Source organism: Orbicella franksi, chromosome 10, assembly GCF_964199315.1.
Source record: "Orbicella franksi chromosome 10, jaOrbFran1.1, whole genome shotgun sequence".
NCBI classification, from domain to species: Eukaryota; Metazoa; Cnidaria; class Anthozoa; order Scleractinia; family Merulinidae; genus Orbicella; species Orbicella franksi.
In genome coordinates this window covers 14,831,576-14,857,081 of record NC_138154.1, presented here as the reverse complement: position 1 = coordinate 14,857,081, position 25,506 = coordinate 14,831,576, and the positions used below count along the sequence as shown (strand labels likewise).

At 39.7% G+C, this 25,506-nt stretch overlaps 4 protein-coding genes across 6 annotated transcripts in view; 3 read left to right on the top strand and 1 right to left on the bottom strand.

Annotated features, from left to right (window-relative positions):
• Positions 1-25,506, top strand: part of LOC145500342 (glutamate receptor ionotropic, kainate 2-like) — a 230,248-nt gene that overhangs the window by 29,463 nt on the left and 175,279 nt on the right. For 2 of the 3 annotated variants that reach the window (XR_014051050.1, XM_081479852.1), the window contains 2 exons: positions 408-553; positions 1,483-3,318. Coding sequence is in view for 2 of the 3 variants with exons in the window: in XM_081479852.1 (XP_081335978.1) it covers positions 408-553; positions 1,483-1,662 (326 nt within the window). In the remaining variant the exon portion in view is untranslated. Of the gene's footprint in view, positions 1-407; positions 554-1,482; positions 3,320-25,506 lie in introns of those variants that run through there. The other variant, XM_081479851.1, reaches the window with a different exon arrangement.
• On the bottom strand, positions 3,796-6,031 carry LOC145500392 (adenosine receptor A2b-like). The gene has a single exon (XM_081479912.1). The coding sequence runs from the start codon at positions 5,482-5,484 to the stop codon at positions 4,495-4,497; it is 990 nt and encodes a 329-aa protein (XP_081336038.1). The 5' UTR covers positions 5,485-6,031; the 3' UTR covers positions 3,796-4,494.
• LOC145500369 (UDP-glucuronosyltransferase 2B33-like) lies at positions 9,792-14,641 on the top strand. Its single transcript, XM_081479882.1, has one exon. It carries the CDS (start codon positions 10,949-10,951, stop codon positions 12,497-12,499), a length of 1,551 nt encoding a protein of 516 aa, XP_081336008.1. The 5' UTR covers positions 9,792-10,948; the 3' UTR covers positions 12,500-14,641.
• On the top strand, positions 15,137-25,502 carry LOC145500359 (uncharacterized). The gene is made up of 12 exons (XM_081479873.1): positions 15,137-15,472; positions 16,066-16,419; positions 17,884-18,269; positions 19,126-19,290; positions 20,116-20,228; positions 21,050-21,130; positions 21,556-21,741; positions 22,518-22,559; positions 22,711-22,793; positions 23,253-23,347; positions 23,894-23,948; positions 24,517-25,502. The coding sequence occupies exons 1-12, from the start codon at positions 15,322-15,324 to the stop codon at positions 24,633-24,635; spliced, it is 1,830 nt and encodes a 609-aa protein (XP_081335999.1). The 5' UTR covers positions 15,137-15,321; the 3' UTR covers positions 24,636-25,502.

Here is a 25,506-nt window from a genome sequence, read left to right as displayed (position 1 = left end):
TGACCCATCAAAAAAAAGTCTGCATACGAGCCAAGTGGCCCATAAGGCCGTAGCTTATCCTGGTTTCTGTAGCATGAAGCGATTAGGAATATTTCTGCTCGTCCCTAGAAGGGATGGTAGTCCATCGCAGGGTTACCCCCAACATTAAATTCGCCGGTACTCATTTGTACACCTGGGTGGAGAGAGACACTGTGATTGCATGGTGTCTTGCCCAATAACGCAACACAATGCCCCCGGTCAGGGCTCGACCCCGGACCTCTCGATTCAGAGTCGATTGCACTAACCATGAGGCCATTGCACTAAGCATGAGGCCATTGCGCCTCCGCTGACCCATCAAAAACTAAACAATAATTTATCTCAGTTTCGCAGATCACTTGGATATTCATTGTAATTACTATTTTCTACAGAAATCACTGATACCAGTAGCATGGGTGTGTTCAATATGCTGGGCGTCTTCATCTTTATGCTTGTTGGAATCATTGTCGGTGGATTGATTCTGATTATCGAGTGGATCATAGCGGCATTTAAGGACATTGACAAGTGGAATCCCGAGGTCAGAGGTGTTACCTGTCTATATAGACTTATTCCTTATTAGTCATTAGCCTTCTATCCTCGTGAGGAGACTCTCAGGTGAAAAGGTCGGGGATATGTTAGGGTGTAATCATGAAGTTCGTGACATGCAAAGACCGTAAACATAAAGTGCGTGACGAGCAACGTAGAATACGCACATCCGGGACAGTTTGTAAGAGTGAAGAACGTTCAAAAACGTAGTGAAATCAATGCAAGAGTTGTTCAGCAAGAAATACAATTTCTTGAAGAAAAGCACAAATTTTCCCAAAACTTTCTTTTTCGCCATAAATCGGTCCAATTGACCATTCTTAGTCTCAAACGAGCAAAATTTGGCTCGATGAAGGAATTCATACATTTTTGGTTAAGCTGTATTTTGTTTTTATGGGACACGGGTAACAGATACTTGTCGTCTCGGTCAGAGGTGTAAATAAAAAGATTTTTGCCTCACGTAGAGGATTCAGGATAAAACGACACTATTTTTAGCCATCAAGGTATTTTTTTGGGTTGTACTCAAGGAATCGAAATGATAAAAAACACCGCCATCCTTTTTTGATGGTCTCACAGGGAACTGTGGAGTCTCATTTAATTTAACAGTGATTTTACCCTGAGTGCACCATGCAATTGTAGCGCACGCGTGTCTGTCTTTTTTAAAATGGTATCTTGAAAGGGTCAAAAACAGACCCAGCAACGTTCAGATTGTTCTCATTAAGGAGTTTAATTCAAATTTTCCGAAAAGCATCCCCGACCTGTTCACATGGGAATCCTCACCCCGGGTTTTTGTCTAGATCTAAGCAAACAGTAATTAGAGAAAGGGAAAACATCTATGCACATTTTTCAAAAGAGTTAAAATTTGGGATCTTTTACTCTCTCAAAGCTGTAGTAAATTAGGTTTCTATTTCTCTCATTCTTCAGGCGCCGCACACGTTTTACTCGGCCCTGAAGAGCAGACTATCGATCAGCTGCGACAACTCGAAGCGTATAGTGTTCATCAAGCCATCAGATTCTAGCAGGAAACCGTCAAGCTCCTCTAGCAAATCAAAACTTGAATACAAGCTTCCATTGAGAGGAAGACATGGAAGTACTGAGTTATAACAGGAGCCCGCCAAGTCAAGTCCAAAACGAATACGGCGAGAGAAGGAGTTGAGCTAACCTATAACATCAATGAGATTTATCATCTGTGGAAATGCCGATTTTAGCCTTTAGAGAGTTCAGGCTTTCCTATACCTGTTCGATGCTGTATAAAGGCTTTAGAACCGATTAATGAATGGACTTGCCGTAAACAATGAAAATTACTTCCGGCAAGCGGTTTCGTGTTTATAACTCAGGCCGGTGCGACTCGTATTAACGGAGGCCTTTTGGCGCGAGAAGCGATAGATGTGAACGCTAAGTAATCGCATTGTATCGTTATTTGAGTACTCTTCTGGTGCGTTGTCTGCATTTGCCCCGTTGCCAGCGTTAAGAGAGCAGGGGTCTGTCAGAATTGCATTCCTCTTGGTATTTGCTTTTGTCATTGAGTTCCGAGATCAGATAGAAGGTTTTTCAATAAACTGCGCTACACGATTGGCTGAAAAAGCTCGCGCCACTTTTTCATCCAATCAGAAGTTAAACCAAAACCAATCAGGACTCACTGGCATACGTTTTCTCGCGCTTCGGCGCCAGTGACATGAAATTATTTCCAACTTTAATTGGTTCACTGTATTGTCCATGTCCTTTGTGATTGACTAGAGAGATAACTTTGGTTTTGATTTTTAGTGACACTCAATTGATAACTGTGGTAGTCTTATTAACATGGCGTAAATTGATAATAAAAATAAGGTTGGAGACTCAAAAAGTGATTGTTGAACCGGCGCAAACAAAAGGTCGTATTAACTGAATTTTACAGGCTAACTACCGTAATCTAATTTGGTATAATACACAGTTCTGAACATGGCGTGGTTGGCCATAGGCTTGATTTCCAGCCGTTTTCGGAGTCTGGTTGTTTATCCTCCTCCCAACGAACGCGGGCTCACAAAACGGCTGGAAATCGAGCCTAGGTTTGCCATCATGAACTAATTAAAGCCAAAATGTAGATTTTTGTTCGTGGGATTTAAACCTGGTTGGCTTAATGAAATCACACGGTAGATAGTCAATTGGTTTAAGGAGTCATGGCACCAGGCAACCTGGTTTGTCGTATACAACCTCGTCCCCAGGTTCTCTCTTCTCTGCCTCCCTTTGTCGTTGATCGACCAAGGGAGGCAGAGGAGAGAGAGCCTAGGAACGAGGTTGTGTCGTATACTGTAACTGAATTAGGGAGTTTAAAGTAACCACGACGGCGACGCCGAGGACAAAGGCGATCCAAAAATGACTTTATATTTTACCTACGACTCTCGCGGTACTCTAAAGTCATTTAGTTTGTTTCTCACTGTCAAAACTATCACTGACGAAACGGAATCTGGGACACAGCGATAAATTTGAAATAGATATTCAAACAAAGAAACCGTCGTAGTTCATGTTCAGGTTCTCCAGACATCGCAGAATTTGGTCATTTCACGTTGTTGTTTTATAGAGGACAGCAAAGAAATGTACCAAGAATTATAACCCACGAGCACAGCCATTGTTCTACTCACTAAACCTTTTGTTTAGTGACTTTCCCGTTGTCGTTGCCGTAGTGGTTTTCTTAAACTCCCTTAATCACATCGTCTTCGTCAGAAAAGCGACAGCTCAATCTCTTCCACAATGCGTCAAGTGTCATTACAAAGAACTACGATAGTTGCAATAATTTCGCTTTAGTGTATCTGTAGTCTCTCGTCGTAACTGTTGTTAATTATTATTTGTAATATCGTTAGTTTATTAGTTGTCTTTAGTCATCGTTGTCAATTCTAGTCTCTTTAGTTCTCTTGTTACCTTCAGTTGTATTTAGTTGTACCTAGTTGTATATTAATAACTCGTCCAAACATGACCCGCCTAGATTAGCTCAGCTATCCGCGGGCATGTTACAATTGTAATTTTAATTTGATAACAAATAAAATCTATGTATGTATGTATGAGACAGAGACAGAGCAAGATCAACATTGTTAGGCCTGAGTGCAGTCCAATTCGTTCTGTAATCAGAAATTTAATAAACAAAGTTTATTTTGTTTAACTGCGAATTTGATTGAATGCCACGATGTTTTGTTTCCAGTTGTCGTGCCAGTCAACAAAGTTGAATCAGTACTAAGAAATTTTGGCAAAGTGAAGTGTGTTATCAGTTACTCATCTCTATCAGACAAAATGAGCAGGAAAAAGAGATATGTTTCCAAGATATTTTGGGAATGTGAAATAGGAACATATTCAGTTACAAGAAGGAAACCAATCAAGTGCAGGTCGCGCGACTTTAATTTGTCATGGGAGATCTTGTTATTGGATCTTGTTATTAGACACTTTACAGTTATTGGACACCTTCGCTCCTCTGTGTTCAATTAGGTGAAAAGTAGAACCGCATATTAACAGCCAATTATTTTCGAGCATTTTTTTAAAAGTTTGATTACATCAGTTATGGTTCGCGGCGCACATAATTGCATTCAAGGTGAAAGAAACCTTAAAATGTTAATTTCTGGGATAGAAAAAAGGCTGGAAAAAATTCGAGAAGAAATAAAAAAAGATGGATTGTTTCGAAAAAAGGCTTAAGCCAATTCTCTGTCGGGGAACTGAAGGGAGGGGAATAAAAACGAGGAAAAATATAAAAAAGGCTTACAATGAGACGCAGAGGGAGCGATCAAGATTTTAATCGGTTTAATACACAGTACACGAAGCACATTTTAAAAATTTTGTGATGAGTTAAGACTCTGTTCAAACGTAGCATCAAGGGAAACACAAGTTTGATCATAAGTTAAGTAAGCGCTCTAATATAAACCCACAAATTGTATTGAATTGATATCAGCTGCGAAACTGCTGGGGAGAAAAATGTCAGAGACTAAAAACAGTTCCTTCTTCATTATAAGTCCTGGTTTGCCAAAAGCTTTCACGTTCAGTGTTTCGCAAAAATGGCAAACTGTTCAACACGGCCCGGCGAATGGGTTTCATTTTCCAGCAATAAATGACAGGGTTGAGACATGAATTGAGAAAAGTTAAAGTCAAAGAGTACAGATACAATCCTTTCATTGCTGTAGGTGCTCCCGCTCGAGCTGAAATGGCGATGAGGCTAAAGGCATGAGGCGTATAGCAGAGTAAAAACACTGCGTACACATAAAACGTTCCTATGGCGGACTTTCTAAGGCTGGCAAAATTAGTCATGAGTTCGTCGTTACGAAAAGCGTTCCTCACTCGCTGTAGCTGCATTTGTCTGATCTGGGTACTGTGACGCTTGACGATGGTGTAAATCTTGAAATAAAGAAACGTTGAAAACAGGAGGCAGATTGCTGCGGCAATCGCAAATGTCAGAGCGAAGAGGTTAGGAGGGATCCATAGAAAGATCGACGACATGCAACCGCTCAAAACCCATATCAAAACCACACCGGCCACGATTCGCTTTTCGGTTACAAGTTCTCGATACCTGAGGTGTAGATGAATAGCCATGTACCTGTCTACACTCACGGCCATCACTCCAAAGAGCGAAGCTGATGTAAAGAATACTATGACGAAGGTGAAAGCTGTGTATGCAGTACAGTCGAGGTTGAAACCTTGAAGAGATCTCGACAATAACGCGACGTAAAACGGTTGATTTAGCAAACCAATACTGACATCCGAAACAGCAAGGCTCAACAGTAGTGTTTTTAACGGTGTCGACAAAGAAGATGTTTTCCGCACGGCATGGATTGTTACACAGTTCAAAATAACCGTGCTATAAGCTAGGAAGGCGTTCACGACACAATTGATCATTAGAGTGGAACGAAGGTTTTTAACATCGGTGCTCGAGGGCATATATCGCAGCAGCTCTGCACAGTATGAATCACTCATGATCTTGATTTATATAACAACATTAAAATGCTTTTATACCTGCAAAGCTGTCATTTTTCCTACATCAGCTTTTCAGTGTCAAAAAAGCCGTACATGGTAGGTCACAATTTTCCCTCTTGCCAAGCTTGAAAAACTTTAAAATCTGGGTGGCCGCTCCTTTTGCTGCTTGTAATAACTTGAGTTAGTGAAACTGAAAACCGTCATGCAGACATTGTAGTCACAATAATAAAATCTGGCTTTGCATGCACGAAGAATTCGTCATTTTCACTGATGAAAATTATAGTTTTTGTTTATCCGATTTCTTGCCGCTTTATAAGAATTCATGAATGCATCGCCCCCGTGGCAAAGTTGGTTTTAATCATTACAGGTGGCGATAATCAAACAATACTGTCGAAAATTCGAGTGTTTTTTCAGCATCTCATTAGTCTTTTTACACGCCATATGACAGCAAGACTTTGACAGGTGTTCAACTTATTTGTTCTCTCGGGAAAAACGACCCTAATTCAAAATTTGAAAAACAAACAAAAAGTATATCGATGCTAAATTCGTCTGAAAATCTCCATAGCAGTCAGACTGACGCGGTTAAAATGTTTGAGGGTAAACTTCGACTAAATACACAAAAGTACTCGTAATGTTGGATATTTTGGCTTCAGCACATAATTTCCTGCAGAATTTCCTTCCTGAAAGGTGCTGAGATAATTTGTCAGAGATTTAAGCTACGCTAAGTAGCTTTTGTTAATGTTTATAACCTCCTTTATACTGTAAAAACTAAAAATACAAATTATGATTTCAATATTTTGATATAGTTCCTGCCGTGAATGGATTATGAACTTCAAGGCTTCCGAGATTCGTTGACTTAAGAAACTTGCACCTTGCTTAACACCACTGATATCTGTACGTATAACAAAGACTGAACTTCACACAGTCTTGGTCTGTGGGCTCCACACCGCCTTTTTTTCCGTGAAACGACGCAGAAAAAAAATTGGTTTTTTTCCAGGGGCCGAGAGATTTCAATTAAATAAGATAACACGAGCGATGTGATTGGTCCACAGCTACCAAATGCTGCATCACTAAACCGCATCAGTGAAAATTGTGGCTATCTTTTAAAAAGCCTTTCTGCAGTCTGAAACCGCAATAAAACACTGAGGATGTTGGAAGAATAGCCAATATGCTGCTCATCTCATATAAAGAGTGGTTTTAAAATCGCTACAAATAAGCCATAAAATAGATCGGGGATTTAAACAGACTCAAAGTGAAATTGTGACCAGAAACAACGCAATATTTGTTATTCCATTTGGTCTTCTCTAAAATGTTCGATAATTTTGTTATTAAAGTGCAGTGGAACCTTTTTGTTATGGCCCAATTGTTTTGACCCGAATATTGACCGCCACAGTGGAATCCCAACCTTAATTTTCTTTATAAATTTGGCCCGTTAATACAACCACTCGAAATCGCTGTTGAGATAAATGAAAAGAAAGCAAATAAAAATAAGTCCATTGAAAATTATGTGTAGCAGGTGACATCATGTAGCTTTAGGAACTGATAAAAAGTAAATGAATAAAAAAAATTGATCTTTAAGGTTCTAACGTTTAAAAAGACATCGTTGTTCGAGGAACTTTTCGTTGTAACTAAGCCGTTGCTTTTTCCTTGCTTACTTTACTGTTATGCCATTATGTATTTAGTATCCATAACTGGGGCTGTTATTAAGCACTTAATGACCGGCACCAAGGTAAATAGTGAGTTTCCCTGAGACCCTAAATGTTGAGATTGAGGGGAGAAAAACTCACTGTTTCCCATGAGGCCAGTCATTAAGCGTTTTGTTATACTTTCCAACTCATAAATAGGAAAAACAAACTTCCAAAAAATTATTTGCTTGACGCCAGCTGGCACAACAATTTTGCCGCGGTTTCAAGGAGCACGACCTGATCACCTGCTAGTCGAAAATTCAAGTTGTTGTTTCCCAAGGGAGTTAGTGAGTTTTGACCCACGACACGTGACACGTTCTCATCCATTCGGAAAACGTATTTGAATTGGAAGGTATAGCAAATACACTTGTTATATCTACTTGTCTAGCATGAAGTTTCTGTCATCTCCCGCCCTCAACCTAATTTTCCGGGCTATTAGACTGAGGGCAGGAGATGACTGACATTTCGGACTACTTCTTGTCCACTTGCATTCTGGATATGCACGTTTTGCGGACCCATATTTTTTCAGCCAATTAAAAATCTCCGTGTTTTGTAAGTAAACAACGGGTACGCTTCAGGCAGAAGAATCCTCGGAGACCCTACTAGCCGGGACGATGCGATATTTGGGCGAGCGATATTTTTGGCGCGAAAGTTTACTTCAAGAGCTGAAGAGCCCCTGGGAACTTATTTTTACCGAACTAGTTCCAGCACTGGTCGAATTCCGTCCCGCTAATTGGCCAGAAAAATATTTTTCTGGCTAATCAGCGAGGAGGTCCAGCCATCATCAATCGCGGGTAGTTGAGATTCTCGTGGAGAATTTCAGAAAGAAAGATTCAACGAAGACGAGGAAATCACAAGCTGTAACATGGGAGCAAGGGAACAATATTCGTCGATCAATTTTCATGGCGGACTTATCGAAGGTATTTCGCAAATTTATATCGCTAATGTACGCGATTTCTACACTGTTGTTAGTGGCGCGCGAAGCTAGTCGAGTGCACAACTTATTATTTTTCTCCTCGATCGTTGAACGACTTCTAAAACTTCCTCAAAAATTTCTGCGATGTGCGAATCTCAAAAGAGATCTCTGAGTTTTCGAGGTCTGAGTTTTCGTGACACCCAATGGGACGTCACGAAAACTCAGACCCCGAAACTCAGACCTCAGACCTCAGACCCCGAAAACTCAGACCCCTCGAAATTAAAAAAAAAAAATTAAACTTTTCTCAATTCTTATCACCTGAAATGTTCTATGGTAACGCAATGTTCATAGGCAACAGCCAGAAAAGAGCGAGATATTTATCTTTTCCTGTATATCGCTGTCGTGTCGATCAAACAGAACCCCGAAAACTCAGACCCGGAAAACGCAGACTCCTCGAAATAAAAAGAAAAGAAAAAAAAATTAAATTCGTCTCAATTCTTATCACCTGAAATTGAAATGTTTTATGGTCACGCAATGTTTATAGATCACAGTCAGAAAGGAGCGAGATGTTTATCTTGTCGCGTCCGTGGGAAACAAAACTGACTTCAGTTTGAACAACATAGCGACTCTGTCTTTCTATTTCTTCGTTAAAAAAATCGCCAGCAAATGTCATCAAAGTGTCGGCCGTTATTTTAAACCTTCTTAGCTTTTCACGTTTGATCGGCGCGACAGCAATAAACCGGAGAAGATAAACGAGGCGCTGTTGGGGGGGGGGGGGGGGGGGGGGTACCCATGTCCCCTGTCTGAAATTCACCACCAGCCATGTCGGCATTTCGCAAAATTCCTATGTCGCCTGTCGGAATTTCGTCTCAGAGGAGTTGTGTCAGGAAATTTGACCTTTTTCGATTAAAACGACGCTACATGTATATATACATGAGCATGAGGCTCACGCAAACGAATTCAATCTTGCACTCTCAGGCTGAAACGATTATTTCTCACGCATTGAAGGTTCCTTGCTGTTTTAGTCAAGTACATATATAATTAGGGTCATTCTCCAGTATTGCCTTGCGCATCCGTACTGCGCATAATTTCACGCGTGTTTAGAGCACGCGCATTAAAAAATGGCGGCTTTTTCTTTACAGCTGGACCTCGCCATAGAGGTAAATCGTCATTTTCTCGCAAACGAGTACGGTGACCTATAATTTTTTTCTGTTGTTTTGAATTGAGTAATAAATTTCTCTGTGTAAAATAAATATGGACCAATTCTCAGTGTAGAACAAAAAGCAATCGTCGGAAACGTGAATTTAGCAAGCAATCGTAACTACAATCATGGTGCTATTATAAGGATTTATATGGGTATAAACAAGGTGCTTTTGCTCCTAAACGAACATGGGGACCCCTCATTTTTATTTCAAAATTTAAGTTCCTATAATATAAACAATCGATAGGCAAAATTTCACAAAAATCTCAGTGCAGGTTCTATTTCAGCGGAATGACCTTAAGTATCTCATTGGATATAATTTACTCCTTGTGTGCTTTGCACTTGCTTCGACCACTTTTCAGCAGTAGGAATTCTTACGCAGAGCCAGCATTTCTCCAGTCAGTTAGTTTAATGGTTACTCTATGGTTACTTTTAAAGCGTCATATTTCAACTCAGAATGAAGGAAAAGACTTCTTAGCTACTTCAATTTTTCAAAATCTTCTAAGGGGTTGGGGGCACGCTTTCTAAGGGCTTGGGCATACTTTCGAGCACTGAAGTTGCTAACCTCCTAGGGGATGTGGGGACATGCTCCCCCCAGGAACTTTTGAAATTTAGACGCTTGCAATTGCTATTTTCAGCCATTTTCCAGTCAGTATTTGGACCTAATGTACAATCGAACCTATGACTATTTTTACCATGCTTATGTTTAACAACCGTTCTTTAACTCAAAATCTCAACGGTCTCAATCACGGCAGATAATCTCTCCTATCTATATTCTTCCTTTGAATTTGGCGTAACCCTTATCTTCTACTGAAGACGAGAAGACCTTGGCAGCTTTCCCCTGTCTTTCTTTTCCTTCCATAATGCCATTTGTTGATAATACAGCTTCATATTCTTTCACTGGTGACCCACTAATAAAAATATGAAGCAGACGGTCGGAGATCTCTTTCCTTTTTCCTTAAGCGTGTTTTTAGGCGTTTTAGGGCACTGCTCACTCAGCTGAGAGTGAGAAAAAATACTCAGCAATGACGGACTCGATTTATTGGACGTGGACGTTTTAGCATATATAAGAAAGCCTGGGTTTCACGACCCGTCGACATCGCGTGTGAGAGAGGAAAACACATTTAAAACTCTGGAAATGCGTCTTCACTTCGACTCAGACGTTTAAAACAATCGATGCATTCTCAGTTCCGAAATTCGGTGTCGGTCTGTCTTGCCATTGGTGTCACTTTCTCTATCTCACTGGAGTAGTCTGTACGTCGTTCGTCCCCAATTCATAGTTCTCATGTCGCCTTTTCAAGGCCATGTCGCTTGTCGGAATTTACCCCTAACATGGTCTCATAAACATCTCGCTCCTTTCGGGCTGTTGCCTATGAACATTGCGTGACCATAAAACATTTCAGGTGATAAGAATTGAGACGAGTTTAAATCTCTCTCTTTTCTTTTAATTTCGAGGGGTCTTAGTTTTCGGGGTCTGAGATTTCGGCGTCTGAGGTTTCTGGGTCTGAGGTTTCTGGGTCTGAGGTCTGAGGTCTGAGTTTTCGGGGTCTGAGTTTTCGTGACACCCAAAATGGAAATGGCGACAGTTGTCACGCAATCAGTTTTGTTTCGTTGCGTGATTTCCAAAGGCCACAATATTTCGCGGGCTCAACCAAAATCATAATGAACGAAATTATTACAATTGTAATGTTGTTATTATCTGCTGTTGCTCTCAGTACAGCATTGCATTTATATCATCTGGTTGGAATACCGAGCATAGGAATAAGTCATGGACTTGTGTATGTAAAAATTGGACGAGAACTGACGCGAAGGGGTTACAAATACACGCTTGTTGTTCCAACTTGGCAAGAAAATGACCTTAAAAAAAGTTCAGCTGGGCTTGAAGTGAAATCTTACGATACTCCAATAACGGGCGAAGATCTGGAGAAAGTAATACTGAAAGAGGCAGAGGGGAAGCTTAATATTACCGAAAGGAACGATTTTTGGAGAGCTTCTTGCGAGAGCCTGCTGAAAAACAAAGATCTGTTGAAGAGCTTTAAAGGACACGTGCACTTGGTTGTTTGTGACATTACAAGTATTTGTTGTGCGATAGTGGCCGACTTTCTCAAAGTTAATCGCGTGGATTTGGCTCCTGCTGGATTTGTCGACCCATATGTGAGCTTTATTCACAATTTCCCCTCCCCCGTCGCTTATGTTCCCTATGGAACTGTGAAACTTCCCAAGAAATTAGCATTCCTTGATAGACTACAAAACCTGTTATTGTACTGCCTTGGTTATATAATGCACGAGTTCGTTTTTATGCCACCTTTTGAAGAACTTTGGAGATCTTACGTGAAGGATAGTAAATTTTCCAGTCTTAACGAGGTCTTCAGAGCCACAGGTATTCTTCTAATTCCCAATGATTTTGCTTTGGATTTTCCTAGACCTTTTGGATCCCACGTGAAAGTCATTGGTCCCATACTGCCAGAACCACCAAAGCCACTTACAACAGAAACACAGAATTTCATCACTCAAGGAAATCCTAAAGACTTAGTCCTTGTTTCATTTGGTACTGTCATTTCAAACTTTAAGTCAGATTTTCTGGAGACTATAGCATCAGGGCTGTCTCAGGTCCCCGTTAAGGTGATTTGGAAGTTCAAAGGTCAAGTACCTCAGAATGTCAGTGCAAATATCAGAATTGTTCCATGGATGCAGCAAAATGATATCTTAGGGCACACAGCTACAAAGGTGTTTTTTACACATGGAGGTTTAAACAGTGTTCTTGAAGCTGCATATCATGGTACTCCTATGGTTGTCTTACCGTTATTTGGCGACCAACCTGCAAATGCAATGAAAGTACAGGAGGCGGGTATTGGCATAATACTGAACTTACAAGATCTGACTCCAATCCAGGTTACAAATGCCATAACCGAAGTCATCCAAAATCCCAAATACAAAGAGAATGCAATGAAAGTTTCGAAACTGATACGTCACAGACGCATAACTCCAACTAAGGAAGCCTGTGATTGGATTGAATATGGGTTACATAACAATGCTGGATTGCATCTAAGGAGTCAAGCTGATAACTTATCTTTTTTCCAGCTCTATCTTCTGGATGTGTTGTTTCTGATCAGTGTGGTTATTCTCTGTCTCATAATTTTGTTGTATTCTTGCATGAAGTATTGTTTAAGGTATATAGCACAAATGTGTTTTAAAAAGTTCAAAACTGAGTAAGGAAACAGTTGATGAAGTGTGATCTAGGTTTCAAGTGATTGTGTACAAAGTAATCTCAAGGCAGACGCCCCGTGGGGAGTCATTGGAGGGAGCCATGAAGTTTAACTCTTACTCATTCCCAGTCATTTTTTGTGTCAAAAAGAGTCGAGGGAGACTGAGTGAAATTTTTCAGGGACACAGGGAAGATTATTGTAAGGAAAAAAAAGGAGAGAGGGAGTCTTCCTTCTCTTCTCCCAATGACCCTTAGCATAATGCTCTTTTCTTTGTAATGTTCAATGGAACTCTCAAGAGATAACTGGGGACAAGTAGCAGCTAAAGCAATGTTTCCAAAGAAACAGGGTGTTGTGAGGTGGGGGTGGGGGTATGGTTGGGAGCTCAAGCCAAAAAAGCCTGCTGTGGCAGAGTGTGGTTATTTTCTGGAGTGCCACACTCACTGAAAGAGTGAGTAACTAGTACAGACAGACAGACAGACAGTATCTTTCAAGTAACCACAAAACTTCGACCTGAAAAATAAGAAATCCATGATTAGGTCCTACCCTTCTCTTCTAATAAGGCCCCCCCTACCCTCTGCATGACTTATTTACTTAATTTAGTTAGTTAAATTTGTTTTTTACACTATTTTAAACAAAAGAAATCATTGACTATAAATCTATGATGTATGTGAATGAATATTGTTTCATAAAAATAATTACAGATCAAGAATCAAATGAAATATGTTAAATAACCTTTAATAAAAACTGGTATTAAATATATGTTGTTGTTATTATTATTATTATTATCATTATTATTATTATATAAATTATTTTCTAGTGAAATTGAAAAATTTAATTGCCAATAAATAATAATTTTAGACACAATGAAAACAGTTGTTTGGCAATTCATAGTGATATGAAACTTAAATGATTACAGGTAACAAATTTTGGACAATGCAGCGTTTCCCTTAAAACTGTTAGTGCTGGTTTTGTTTCTTTTGTTGCCAGTTTAGCCATTTAGAGAAAGGAAGAATTTTATACTTGTTATTGTAGTCATTGTATTAAGTCCCACTATGGGTATTTCTGGAGAAATTGAAGATGCGATGATTACTACTGAAAGAATGTAGATCTCAAAATTGAAGAAAAGATTTAGAATTTTGCGTAATAAGATGGAATATTGACCAAAATTTAGATATAAAGTATAAAAAATAATAAAATTGCATAAAAATGGAAAAATATCTGTCAACTCTTTTCATCTACCCTGGATGCCAGAGGCTTTTCTTGCGCGGTTTCTGTTGTCGGTCATGTCTCTTTGTGATTATTTCTGTCTGCCGCGCACAAGAAAAAACCTCTGGTACCCAGGGTACTTTTAGCCTGCGAACGCAGACATATTTTCGGCTGTCACTTGTCTCCACCGAAAATAACGTCTACGAACCCGAGCCAGGCAACGATTTCTGTGACGTAATGATTGTTGTGTCTCCTTGGCCAATCAGATTCCATGACAGAATGAAACTCGAGTGCTCCTTGCAGCGAATATCTCACGCAGTAGTTCTGGGGCTACTTGAGCTAAACTGTGATTGGCTTAAAATTCCTACGTCACAAAAATTGTTTCCTGGCTCGGGTTCGCAGACGTTATATTCAGCGGAGACAAGCAACAGCCAGAAATACGTCTGCGTTCGCAGGCTAGGGTACTTTTCACCTAGCTACCAAATGGATAAATGTCGAAGAAACTATGGGAAGCCTGATTACAAGGCAGCAAATTACAAAAATACTCATGCTGCAACAAATCCAAGCAATCTTTAATTTCTGGGGCTGATCTAGGGGGGTTCACCTGAATAATAATAATAAAAAGTTTGTAACATGGTGACTTAGCCACAGAAAGAGGGAAACCCAATTCCAAGCTAGGATCTCAATTTTAAACTTTTTCTGGGGGAAAATGCCCTCGAATCCCCCTACAGGGAGGTGTCTTTGCCGGTACGTATCTCGAACCCCCTTCTCTCAGGTCCTGTATCCACTCCAGAATTTCCATATATATTGTTAGTCATTTATTTTGCTTTTCACAAATTTATGCAGTTATTTATGTAGGGAGATAACTTTTCGGCTGTGAATTACACTGACTACTCAGTCAGGCAATGATTTCAATCCATAAAACGAAGATCTGCTCAAAAAGTCTCGGGGTACCCACAGAGAAGCTCTGTATTGTATTTACAAATTTTAAACATGCAAACTTACATGCTTTACAAAATCTCAGTCTCGGGTTTATTCTTAACGTATTCTTAAAATTTCGAAAATGTCAGCCTCTATATTCTTATAAAAGAGGGTGTGACTGGACTGATCTAAGAGGGTGGTAAAGAGGGGTATAGATCACGTTTCACGGATAAAGCAGCCCTTTCATAATTCACGAAAAATACAACATTGTCATTTCACGCTTCACGGAAAATAAAAGAGAACGTTTTGGAAAATCACAGTTCACTGCGACTATGGAAATCACGATTCACGAGGAAAAAAAATGGCTATTTCACATTTCACAGGAAATAAAAAGGGCCGATCACGGGTCACGAAAATACCCTTTACCACCCTGGCCGTGAGATTAAAAGTTTTATTAGGAGAGGGACTGGGTTTACTGAACCTACTTACTGGTATCTATGGGTCAGCAGTATTCTACATGAAAGCAAAATATGGACGTCGAAACACCGTCGGAACATGAACAACGAAGAAAAGTTAGCGGTGTAGTGATTTTGCTTGATCAGCACAAGAGAATTTCCACCCCGAATTCCGTAATGAAGGCAAAAAAAACATAAAAGCAGCTTTCAGTTTGCTTTTAAACTATTACCTGACGTGCTGTGTGGAATGAGAAACCGTTTTAAACCAGTTCTTTCGGCTGCTCGTCGAAGTCGGCAGAACACATCCTCTACGAGCTCAAACTCGGAAGGAAATGCATCTTGTTCTAGTCCGGCTGTGGAGTCGCAGCTGGATGAGTCGACGTCCAAGGTCGAGGAAGGTTTGTCGGTTGCCTTCCTTGTTCTTCACATTAGGGAAAGATAAATGTGTTAAGCGAAAGATAAAAGCTAATTTAATGTGTACATTTTCAAGTTGTACTTACAATAGTTGGTATGAGACGCAGCTCAAAAACGCTTGTAATTTAGTTTCCCCGTCGAAACAGGATTCCCAAAACACTCTAGCATTGACTTTTGCTAAGAAATTTCGTTAAAAACGCAGTTTGTAATCTAACAGAACCGTGACTTTTAAAGCGGAAACGTTCTCATCTAACGTGTGGTTTGATTTGATTCATGAGGTTTGAAATCTATATTCAAATGCAAAAGCTTAATTATTTAGTGATTAATCAAAAGCTATATTCCTGTCTCAAATTCTCCAACATTAAGTTTTTCAGCAATGCTTTTTCTTACAAGTACACTCTTTCATATAATATGAAATTTTCAATTTGAAAATGTGTTAATGCTGTAATCACAAAAGTCTTAAAGTATATTTTTTAAATTTTCGAATTGAATCCAATGATCGAGCTTTTCTTTATATATTTTTTAGGTTATTATTAATCAATGATTAATTCATTGTAATTGCTTTTTTTTGTTACAGGGGTGGCTAATTCCGAATCAGTAGAGTCCAACTCTGTGTCAAAGCAAACTGATGCTGAATCAACAGTATTCAAAACACCAACTCCTTTGTCTTCCTCCACTCCTGCTGTGGGATCCCTGAGAAGGTCGCGCATTAAGCCAGTTGTCACATCAGTGCCCCGCTCTCGACCAAATGCCACAAGTAAAGGTAAAGCAACATCTGAAGCTAAGAGTTTGTCTGGTGTGATTAGCGGAAATGAGGAAAGTCACTTGGTTTCTCAAGACCTTGCCAGTAATAACAATGAGCAGTTGTCAGGGAGGTTGGCGTTAGACGAACAAGATGGGCAATCAGATGTTGATACAGTTAGTAGCACAGGTAAGTTTACAATGAAGTACTTTTTTACAACCTTAATATGAATAATGATAAAATTCATATATGACATGCATCCCGCATACTGCTAGGTTCACAAATTATCTTGAAAGCATCTTGCCAGGAGATAGAGAAAGAAAGGAGTAATCGAAATGGTTGTCAGTAGCAGTAAGAGTTTAGCATTATGTGTTATGAAAGGCTCTTTTTATGAACCATAAATTTCTGGTAAAAAGAGGGGGATAGCTTAAAGCCAATTGACAGTTCTCTGGTGCTAAATAAATGTTTGTGACCAAGTAAGGGGTGGATCAACAACTGGCCTACCCACTAGATCCTCTTCAGGAATGATTTTTTACCACCTGAGGGGAAGATATTCTAACAGCACTCCTTTTGAAGAGTATCCTAAATTAGCTTGCTATTCAAAATCTTTAAAAACAGTGTTTTTTTGTGTACATTGTTTTCTTATTTTCTAGATAACATGCACCGAATGCAAATATGGTGGACCACTTGGTTGGCACCTGGGACGAGTTGCTTGAAAGTGAGGCTAGTTGGACCTCCATGTTTTTTCTTTACAATTGCTTCCCTAGAAAAGTCTTGCTTTGTCAATGATCTGGTCTGTTTTATTTTGCTATGCCTACAAGTTTTTATGTTCTTGAATGCCATGAAAAGGGATAGAAATTGTCCAACATTTTCCTGTATGGGAAAATAGTGGATCCATGCAATTTGTTGAGATGAAGGAAGTGAGTTACAATTGCCGCAGGAACTGAAGTTCATTCACTACATTTTCAGGTTGGAAGATCGTAGAAAATCATTTAAAAGACGAGCTTATGTGATGTCTGGTGGTGTTCCAACACAATTTTCGTGGCCACTACCTTCCCCTAAGTAAAGAAAAGCTTTGCGTGAAAGACATCCTCTGTCTCCAAACAAGAAGTTGAAGAACACTTTACTCAGAGCGAATCGCACGAAACACTGGTATCACCAAGTGAATGAACTTCAACTGTCCCCATCATTGAACCAGTGAAAGCATTGAGCCAAATGACAACGACTTGGAGCTAAATGCAATTGATTACACATTTTCTAAGACCTTCTAACCTGAAATGTAGCAAACAATCTTTTACAGTTCCCTCGGTGATCGTGAACTCCTCTTCTTTGTGTGTTTTCTCCTCAGAGGCGAAAGGGGAAACTGAAAAAAAAAAAAACCTTTCTCTCCTGAGGAAGATTTTACTCCCTTCTGGTGGCATTCAAGAACACGAAAACTCATAGGAATAGCAAAATAAAACACATCAGATCATCGATGAAACAAGACTTTTTTGGGGGGAAGCTTTGTCAAAACAAAATGCCAAGCTCAACTAGCCTCACTTTCATGCAACTCATCCCTAGCACCAACTGAGTGGTCCGCCATATTTGCATTCGGTGTATAAATTTGTCTTGTTAAAATTGGTCATATTTCTTGATTTACCCATTCCCTTGCAGCTTTATCAAGTGGTAATGTCGTCAAGTCTCCCTCACTCAAGGAGAGAAACCAACAGGCTTTGTCAACCAGAGCCTCAACACCAGCAAGTTCTGCCACTCTTGCAAACACTGAGCAAAGATCTCAGCCAGTAGCACAAGATGCAGTTATAAAACCATCGCAAGTACAAAATAAGAACACTAACTCAGACAATGCTCTGATGCAACCTATCGATGGTGGAGCAACCCCTTCATTACTGCGCCGCAAGCGAGTCTTACCAAATCTGGGGTCAGCCGCAAGGAAACGACGTTCTTCTGTGTCCAAAGAAAATGTAGATAAAAATCCTGATGTACCAGAGATAAGGCAAGAGGAGGTAGATGTTCCACACAAAGATCTGGGACACTCAAATGTAAGTTACTATTTAATTACCTTACTCATGTACATACAGTACCACTCAGAGATAAGTGAACCAAAATTCATATTAAGAACGTGTAAAAAAGACCGTGCCATGTGTGCTTCCATTACGTTTTGACTGCATTTTGAATTTGTGTTAAAGCATCTTTATTAAAATGAATGCATTATTATGTACGAGCTTGGAAATTGTTCACTACTTTTGTTAGTTTGTGAATGAAGTTAATGAACTTGTTGAAGACAACAAACATGTGCCTTATGAATGCCTAATGCTTTCAAGGTGGAGATGATTTCTTATTCTCTCATACTGGCTGTATGTTGTGGCTTTTAATATGCCACAAAGAAGCATTACTGCCAACATACACATCACTTTGTTTTTACTAATCCAACTTCAAGTAAAATGATTTGCTCTTCTGGGATATCAGCTCAGAAAAAATAATAACAGGGCTTTCAAACGGCGGTGTTCTAGCAATGCGACACTGTGGAAGAGAAAACAAACTAGGCTTGTAAATTTCTTTATTAAAATAATAATTATAAATGTTACTGTTGATAAAAAATTTTCCTTCATGTTCATAAATGTTACTGTTGATGAAAAAGTTTCCTTCATGTTCTGCTTCATTTTTTTGTACTCAATTTGCTGCCCAGAACACTGCCCTGAAGTTGCATTTCAGGGCTTCCAGATTTCAACTGAGGGAGCATGACCCGAGAACCCCCCTGTTGTTGTTTACAGTCTGCATCTTCTCTCAAACTACCGGTTGCCTACTTTAAATTTGATTGAATTGTGTAGTCAGTGAAGTCAGCTTGTGTATAATATTTAACCTTTTTCAAACTTATCTCATATTTAATCATTTTAGGACCAAAGTTCTGTAGAGAGGGGTGGAAACCGAAACAAGAGATTGTGTACTTTATCAGAGGGTGAAAAAAACGCTGATCATGCAGTGCCTCATGCTGCTATACCAGATTGTCATGGCAAGGACGACGACAATGATGATGATGATGAAGAAGATAATAAGAAAAAGGTACCACACTGAACTTGTCCTTCTCTTGCTAGTACTGTACATAGTGTAAATGGCATGCTCTTTTTCACGAGGCTGAGTGTTTTATATAGTTGCCTCTTAAGTTGTTTTGTTTGTGTTTATTGTACCAGTACACAAGATGGCATAATTCACTACAACTACCCAGTGATCCTAAACAAAGAAAATACAGTGATCATTCCCTTGTGTACCATTAAGCAGGGACATAATCATTTAAGCAGCTGTGGCACAATTTTAATACAGTGATCTGCAGGGTCGGGTTGTTTGAAAGCCAATTAACAACTACTCCAGGATTAAACATTCTTTCAGGTTTTTAATAGCATCTTCTTGTATAACAGCATTTTTCATTGCCAATGTTTTATGGAGTTTCGTGTTAGACTATACCCACTTGGCCTGCAGTCTCACTGGCTACATGTCAGTTAGTAATTGATCCAATTTCACTGTTAGAGTAATAAGCGTAGTTAGCAACTGTGTGTTTACTTACTTACTGCCCTGTACAGCCATCAGCGCTACCCCTGTCTCTCATGTGCCTTTCTCTCAATGCAATTTCGGGTGCTCAACTCAGTTTTGACCATCCTCACTCATGCTCCTCTACAAATTGCCTTTGATTGTCCATGCTTTCTCCTACCCTCAAGTGTCCAATGGACTGCTGTTACATGTAACTATGTATGTGAGGTAGCAATCAAAGACTCCGCAAGAGGGAATGAACAGGTCAGGCTTAAGCTTGGTGTGCCAGCTCCTCCCACACCCACCATCAGTTAGCATGTTGGTCTACTGTGTAACAGATCAGAATTGTAATTTTCTTTGCAGGGCCTCAAGCGAAAGAGAGGTGGCAGACCCCATAAGCTAAAAGAACCTTCTGATCCAAGTCACATGACCATGCAACACTTGATCTATTTCAATCCCAAGACCAACCCCATGACGTAAGCCATCATTAATACAGAGATTTCAATCATTATTAGTGTTTAACCATTTGGTTAAAACTGGTAACAGTTCGATTTTGTCTCGAAGTTTTCAGTTTCAGAGAGGTGTCAAGTACAAGCTTAATTTGCTTGGTCCTGTAGATGGTGAATTGTTCTGGTTGCCAGCTTTTATTAAAACCTGTGATTAATCATCACTAATCAATCTTTTTGCACAACAATCAAATGCTTAAGTCTAACAGTAGGCACAATGATAGATGCGAATGCAGCCATAACATTACTGGAAAAAAAGACCTGAAAAAATTTTCAGGCTTTGAACGGGATTTGAACCCACGACTTTTGCATTACTGGTGCAATGCTCTCGCACGTGAGCTATCAATGCCACATGAGAGTGGTCGTGTGTGGGGTCGTGTGTCAGTAGTAAGCAACAAATGTGTTTAGTACATGGTCAATGTCAATAAAGCAAACAAAAACACACAACAAATAACTTTATTGGTTTCTTAGTCAGAAGCAAACACCAAATGTGTTTTGTACATGGTAAAGGTCAATAAAGCAAACAAAAACATACAACAAAGAACTTTGTTGGGTTTCATAACCATTCGATTTCTCCTTTCTTAATTATATTGTGGCCCTCCCCCAAATAAAACCATGCATTCAAGTTTTGACATTTACAATCCATTTCCTCACTAGCTGCTGGGTTCATGCCATTTGTCAAAAATTAAAGATCTAAGCATGGATATTTCAATTTCTCAAAATCTTGTTTGTAACCGTATAATATATAATGAAAGTTTCTCTTTGATATAGCTAGTTTACATTGTTTGTAGATCAAGTCTGGCCGAAAAAAAGAAGAAGGCAGATGGAAAAAACAAAAGCAAAAAACAGAAAGAAGGCACAGATAATTCACGGTAAGTTTGGTATCACTAATGGTACTGCGTAACACGTTTGCAGGGTGTGCCAAAACCTGTCTTATTGTCCAGGAAAAGTAAAGTAGATCATTGCTTGTCCCAAGGACAATCACATTTCTGATCAACAAATAGATTCTATGTTTCTGGACGTCTGTTCAGTAATAGATCACAGATGACGTCAAAATATGGTAAGAACAAAAAAGTAGCACACGAGGCAATAGCGGAGTGTGTCAATTGTAAATTTTGTCGTAATTTTTTGTAAATTATTTCCTTATACATTGGGAACAATTTTTCATTTAATGATGCTATCAGTCATAGATCACACGGCCAGTAGGTTGTTCCATGACTAAACCATCATGTTTGCACTCCTTGACTCCTCTACGGAATTTTGAAATCACTTTTAAAAAGCTGCGTTTCTTTTGTAGGGACAAAGAGTCCGAGGAAGAGACAGGCTCTGTTAGAAACCCAGCGTCCATTTGTGGATCGCCAGCTAAAACAAAGCCAACAGAGAGTCAAGAACCCAGTGTGGATAAAGACAGTGTCGATGGTGCAGCTGTTGCACCGCGTGTGAAACTTGCCGCTGATGGAAGTATAATCTTGGACGAGGAAAGGTACAGTTACTCTGTGTTCAACTCTGGTACTGTGCAGAGATGATGCTAACCAAATCCACTTAATTTTATTCTTTGTACTACTTAATAATTAGATTATGAGCTTGAGATTTCTGTCGCGTGATAGTTGACGACGGCGCAGTCGACAGCGAATAATCTTATTGTTTAAGTATAAATCTACTAGTCGTTCAGAACTTTATCTAAATCCTCTTTACAGGCACTTCGAAAACGTAAAGAAGTGCTACGGTACTCACTGTCTACAAAAGAATAGATAGTGAGTAGCGTAGCCGATCAGAGAACGTCAGTAGATTTATATTAAATGTAGATAGCTTTTGTCGCAATTTGGATGAACTTTTGGTTGAAATTTTGATCAATTAGTTCACCTCAAAAACGATACATAAACGATGCATAGAGAAATACAAATTCAGGCTAATGAAAAATAAGACGTGAAATTTTCTAGCAGTGAGCGACTTAAAATGTGAGCGACTTCATTGGGTCAAAATAGTGTAGTATCAAGCTGTCATTTTGAATGTATAAATTCTGATAACAGACTTACAAGGTGCATTGTCCAGTTAAATGTTCCAACCAATGTTGCTTGTGAAATGAAAGTGTCTAACTTTTGTCGTAAAGGAGACACCAAAACAGCAAAGATGAAAGAATACTCACGGAGTTATAAACAGCATGAACTTGTCAGAGGTTTGGGAAGGCTAAGAGGTGAATTTAACTTAGTTTTTACTAACTTGAGGCAAGCACATGTTCAAGTTTCTGTTCTTTTGCAGCCTTGTAATTCCCAAGTCACCTGAAAATACCCTCGATGATAGGTGAGGCGCTGTATTTCTATGTACGCCCTACGTGCCTATATTGACAGTTGTTGGTTTGGAATAAAGCTTTGTTTCCTGTCCATTTGTATTTCTAACATGTCGTCTCCTGTTAAATGTCTGTTTAATGTGAGCTCTATGTATCTCACTGCAGTGAAATTCTCTATGAGGATGCTGACGCAGTGAGCTTTGGCGCTTATTTGAAGCATAGGAAAGTGGAGCGATGGACACTTGAGGGTACGTTACATAGACAGGAATGATTGCGTGAAAAAGCAACGCGTGACAAAGAAACATTGATAGGGATGAGCCCATTAAATGCCATTGTTTTGGATTGGTGGTAGGCAGTAACGCCAAAATTTCGTGCAGAACAAATTAAGGTTTTCACGTAAGAAATGTACAATTGACGGCGATTTTGGTAAATCACTCAAATTGCTCTTTAGGCTCATGGTAACGTAAGTTGACAAAGCTCTATTTAGACATGGTATCCGTCCATTTGATTGAAATGCTCGTTGATTTAAATGCTCGTCTATCGAGCCCTGTATTTGTAGAAATATCTTGTACGTTCTCTCGCCCGTGTTATTGAAGTATTTCACATGGTTTACTGACTGTCGTACCATAAAAACTTGTGTTCTATTGCTCAAATATTCCATACTTATGAAGGTTTCTGGAAAAAAAAAACTGTTTTCTTGTCTCTAGAAACGCAGAAATTTTACAAGGCGCTCAGTCAAGTTGGAACCGATTTCAGTCTCATGGGGCCACTATTCCCCAACAGAAAAAGAAGGGAGCTTAAGGTGTGGTTATTTTGGTCTTTTTTCTTAGCAACGAAAGAAATCAGTGTCGAGTGTGTATATGTAAAAAGTCAAGTGGAGGTTATTGTGTTTATTATCCGTCAAATATTTTTCGCAACACGCGCAGTTTCGAAAATTGGGGAATATTCTCGGGGAATATTCGGTCACGTGACGCGTTTAGACCAATGGCGCGCGAGCGAAAATGTTTGGTGGATTATAAGAACGGTTAATGCACTCCGGGCCGAGCTGTTTGGGTTCGAACCTGTCCGGTATTACTGTGTTGTGTTCTTGGGCAAGACACTGTACTCTCACAATGCCCTTCTTTGCCGAGGTGTATAAACACTTAATAGGCTACGGCGAATTTAAAGCTGAGCGTATCACATCACAGGTTCGTTTTCTCGCAGTCTTGTGTTCTTTCTCCCTCAAGGCTATGTGCTCTAGCCCCCTATCTTTTTCTCTCCCCCCCCCCCCCATTCTCCGCTACCCACCCCTCCTTCCCTTCTTTCCCCATAGTCACTTAATCAGAGATTATAATTTGTCACTTTTCAGGCCAAATTTAAAAGGGAAGAGAAGCAGCACAGGAGTCTTGTGGAAAAAGCACTTCGTAAGCAATTAGCTTTGACTATGTTCTAAAATCCCCCTACCGGTATGACTATCGCCGATGCCACAATGTTACTACGTGGCCTTTTGGTTAAAAGGTCCGCCAACTTAATTATACACATTTCGTATTTAAAGCTTACAGATTGCGGTGCTGTGGATAAAAATACACAGGGAATGACCAAAGCGTTAGACAAGGGACAACCGAGACCAGATGTAACTAGTACCAGGACCCTAGTTATCGGCTAGATATCCGGATTACACGAACAGCATCTCTACCACACGGCTATGTAGAAACTTGAGGTTGTCAAGGCAAACTAAAAGGAGCGAGTTTGTAAAGCTGACGTTTCGAACTTAAGCCCCTCGTCAGTGCAAAGGGATTGAAAAGTGACTGAGCTTGGTCGAAGGCAAACGCTTTTAAAACTCACCACAGTAGTTTATTCCCTTTAACATCTTCAAGTTAAAACATAGCTAAGTGCTTCACTTGACAGACGCAACACTATAGTTTCTTTAGAAACTAACAACTTTTACGAGCCAGTCGACCAAGTTAAACGGAGTATATTTTCTTTCTTCAGGCCTCCGCAATCCCATTGACGTGGAGTTGTTTACTCCCAAAGTGGAGGGAGAGGAAATAGATGATGACTTGTCAACTACGGACAATATCAGTTCGACACTTCCTACTGAGGAATCATGAACCATCTGAAAACCAGTCCAAGTACTTTGTTCAATGCGAACACTGTCTTCAAGAATTGAATGCACCACCGGTTTTCAGCCGGGTTGTTGCTGAGAAACGTGACGTCATGGTATGACGTCTAGCTGATGTGGCAGCTTCTGATTGGTTGATAAGAATCAGAATCCCTTCATATACCTCATGTGTTCTCTAGGATAGTCGTCCCACATGGCAGAAAGAGAGAATCAAATGTGTCCGAACTGACATAGAGAACACGTCCAGAAAAACACTGAGGTGCTGTACACCTCCGAAGTGGGCTTGCTGACTCGACTGCTTTGTTGCTCAGATGGGCTGCAATAAACTAAAAGCTTGGAGAATAAAATAAAATTTAAAGTTAATCAGTATCCGGGAATAGCTTTGTCGAGAAACTGAATTTGTTTATTATTTGTTTATTGGTGTGCTGGTCTCGCTATCTTCTATGGCTATCCAACAGTGGGCTGGCCTTGACTGTTGGATAGCCATGGGAGATAGCGTGACAGTTTAGTAAAGTAATGCTCTGGTTTCCAAATGAAACACGCTATTGAGCTGTAAAATTGTAAACAGATATAAATATACCGCCTCTTATACCTGATGAGGATAAAAACTTTGGTGGCTCTTTCGTTTTGGATTTTAGAAAGTGATGACGTCACGTGAAAACGATTTATTGTTATCAAGACAAACAAACACACCCACAAAAAACAAAACAAGAAAGTTAATTTGTTTAAGTATACTTTTCTACATAGTGTTTCAAACGATCCGTGATTCATACATCGAGTAGTCTACTGCATGAATTTTTAAAAAGTCTCGCCCGAGAAAACCAGTTGGCAATGCCGCTGTACCGGATGTTCATAGATTC

Coding starts and splice junctions, on each gene's coding strand:
- LOC145500369 (XM_081479882.1), top strand. CDS start 10,949: ATGAACGAAATTATTACAATTGTAATGTTGTTATTATCTGCTGTTGCT.
- LOC145500359 (XM_081479873.1), top strand. CDS start 15,322: ATGAGAAACCGTTTTAAACCAGTTCTTTCGGCTGCTCGTCGAAGTCGG. Junction 16,420..17,883: donor TGATACAGTTAGTAGCACAG/GTAAGTTTACAA, acceptor ATTCCCTTGCAG/CTTTATCAAGTGGTAATGTC. Junction 21,131..21,555: donor GAAGGCACAGATAATTCACG/GTAAGTTTGGTA, acceptor TTTCTTTTGTAG/GGACAAAGAGTCCGAGGAAG.
- LOC145500392 (XM_081479912.1), bottom strand. CDS start 5,484: ATGAGTGATTCATACTGTGCAGAGCTGCTGCGATATATGCCCTCGAGC.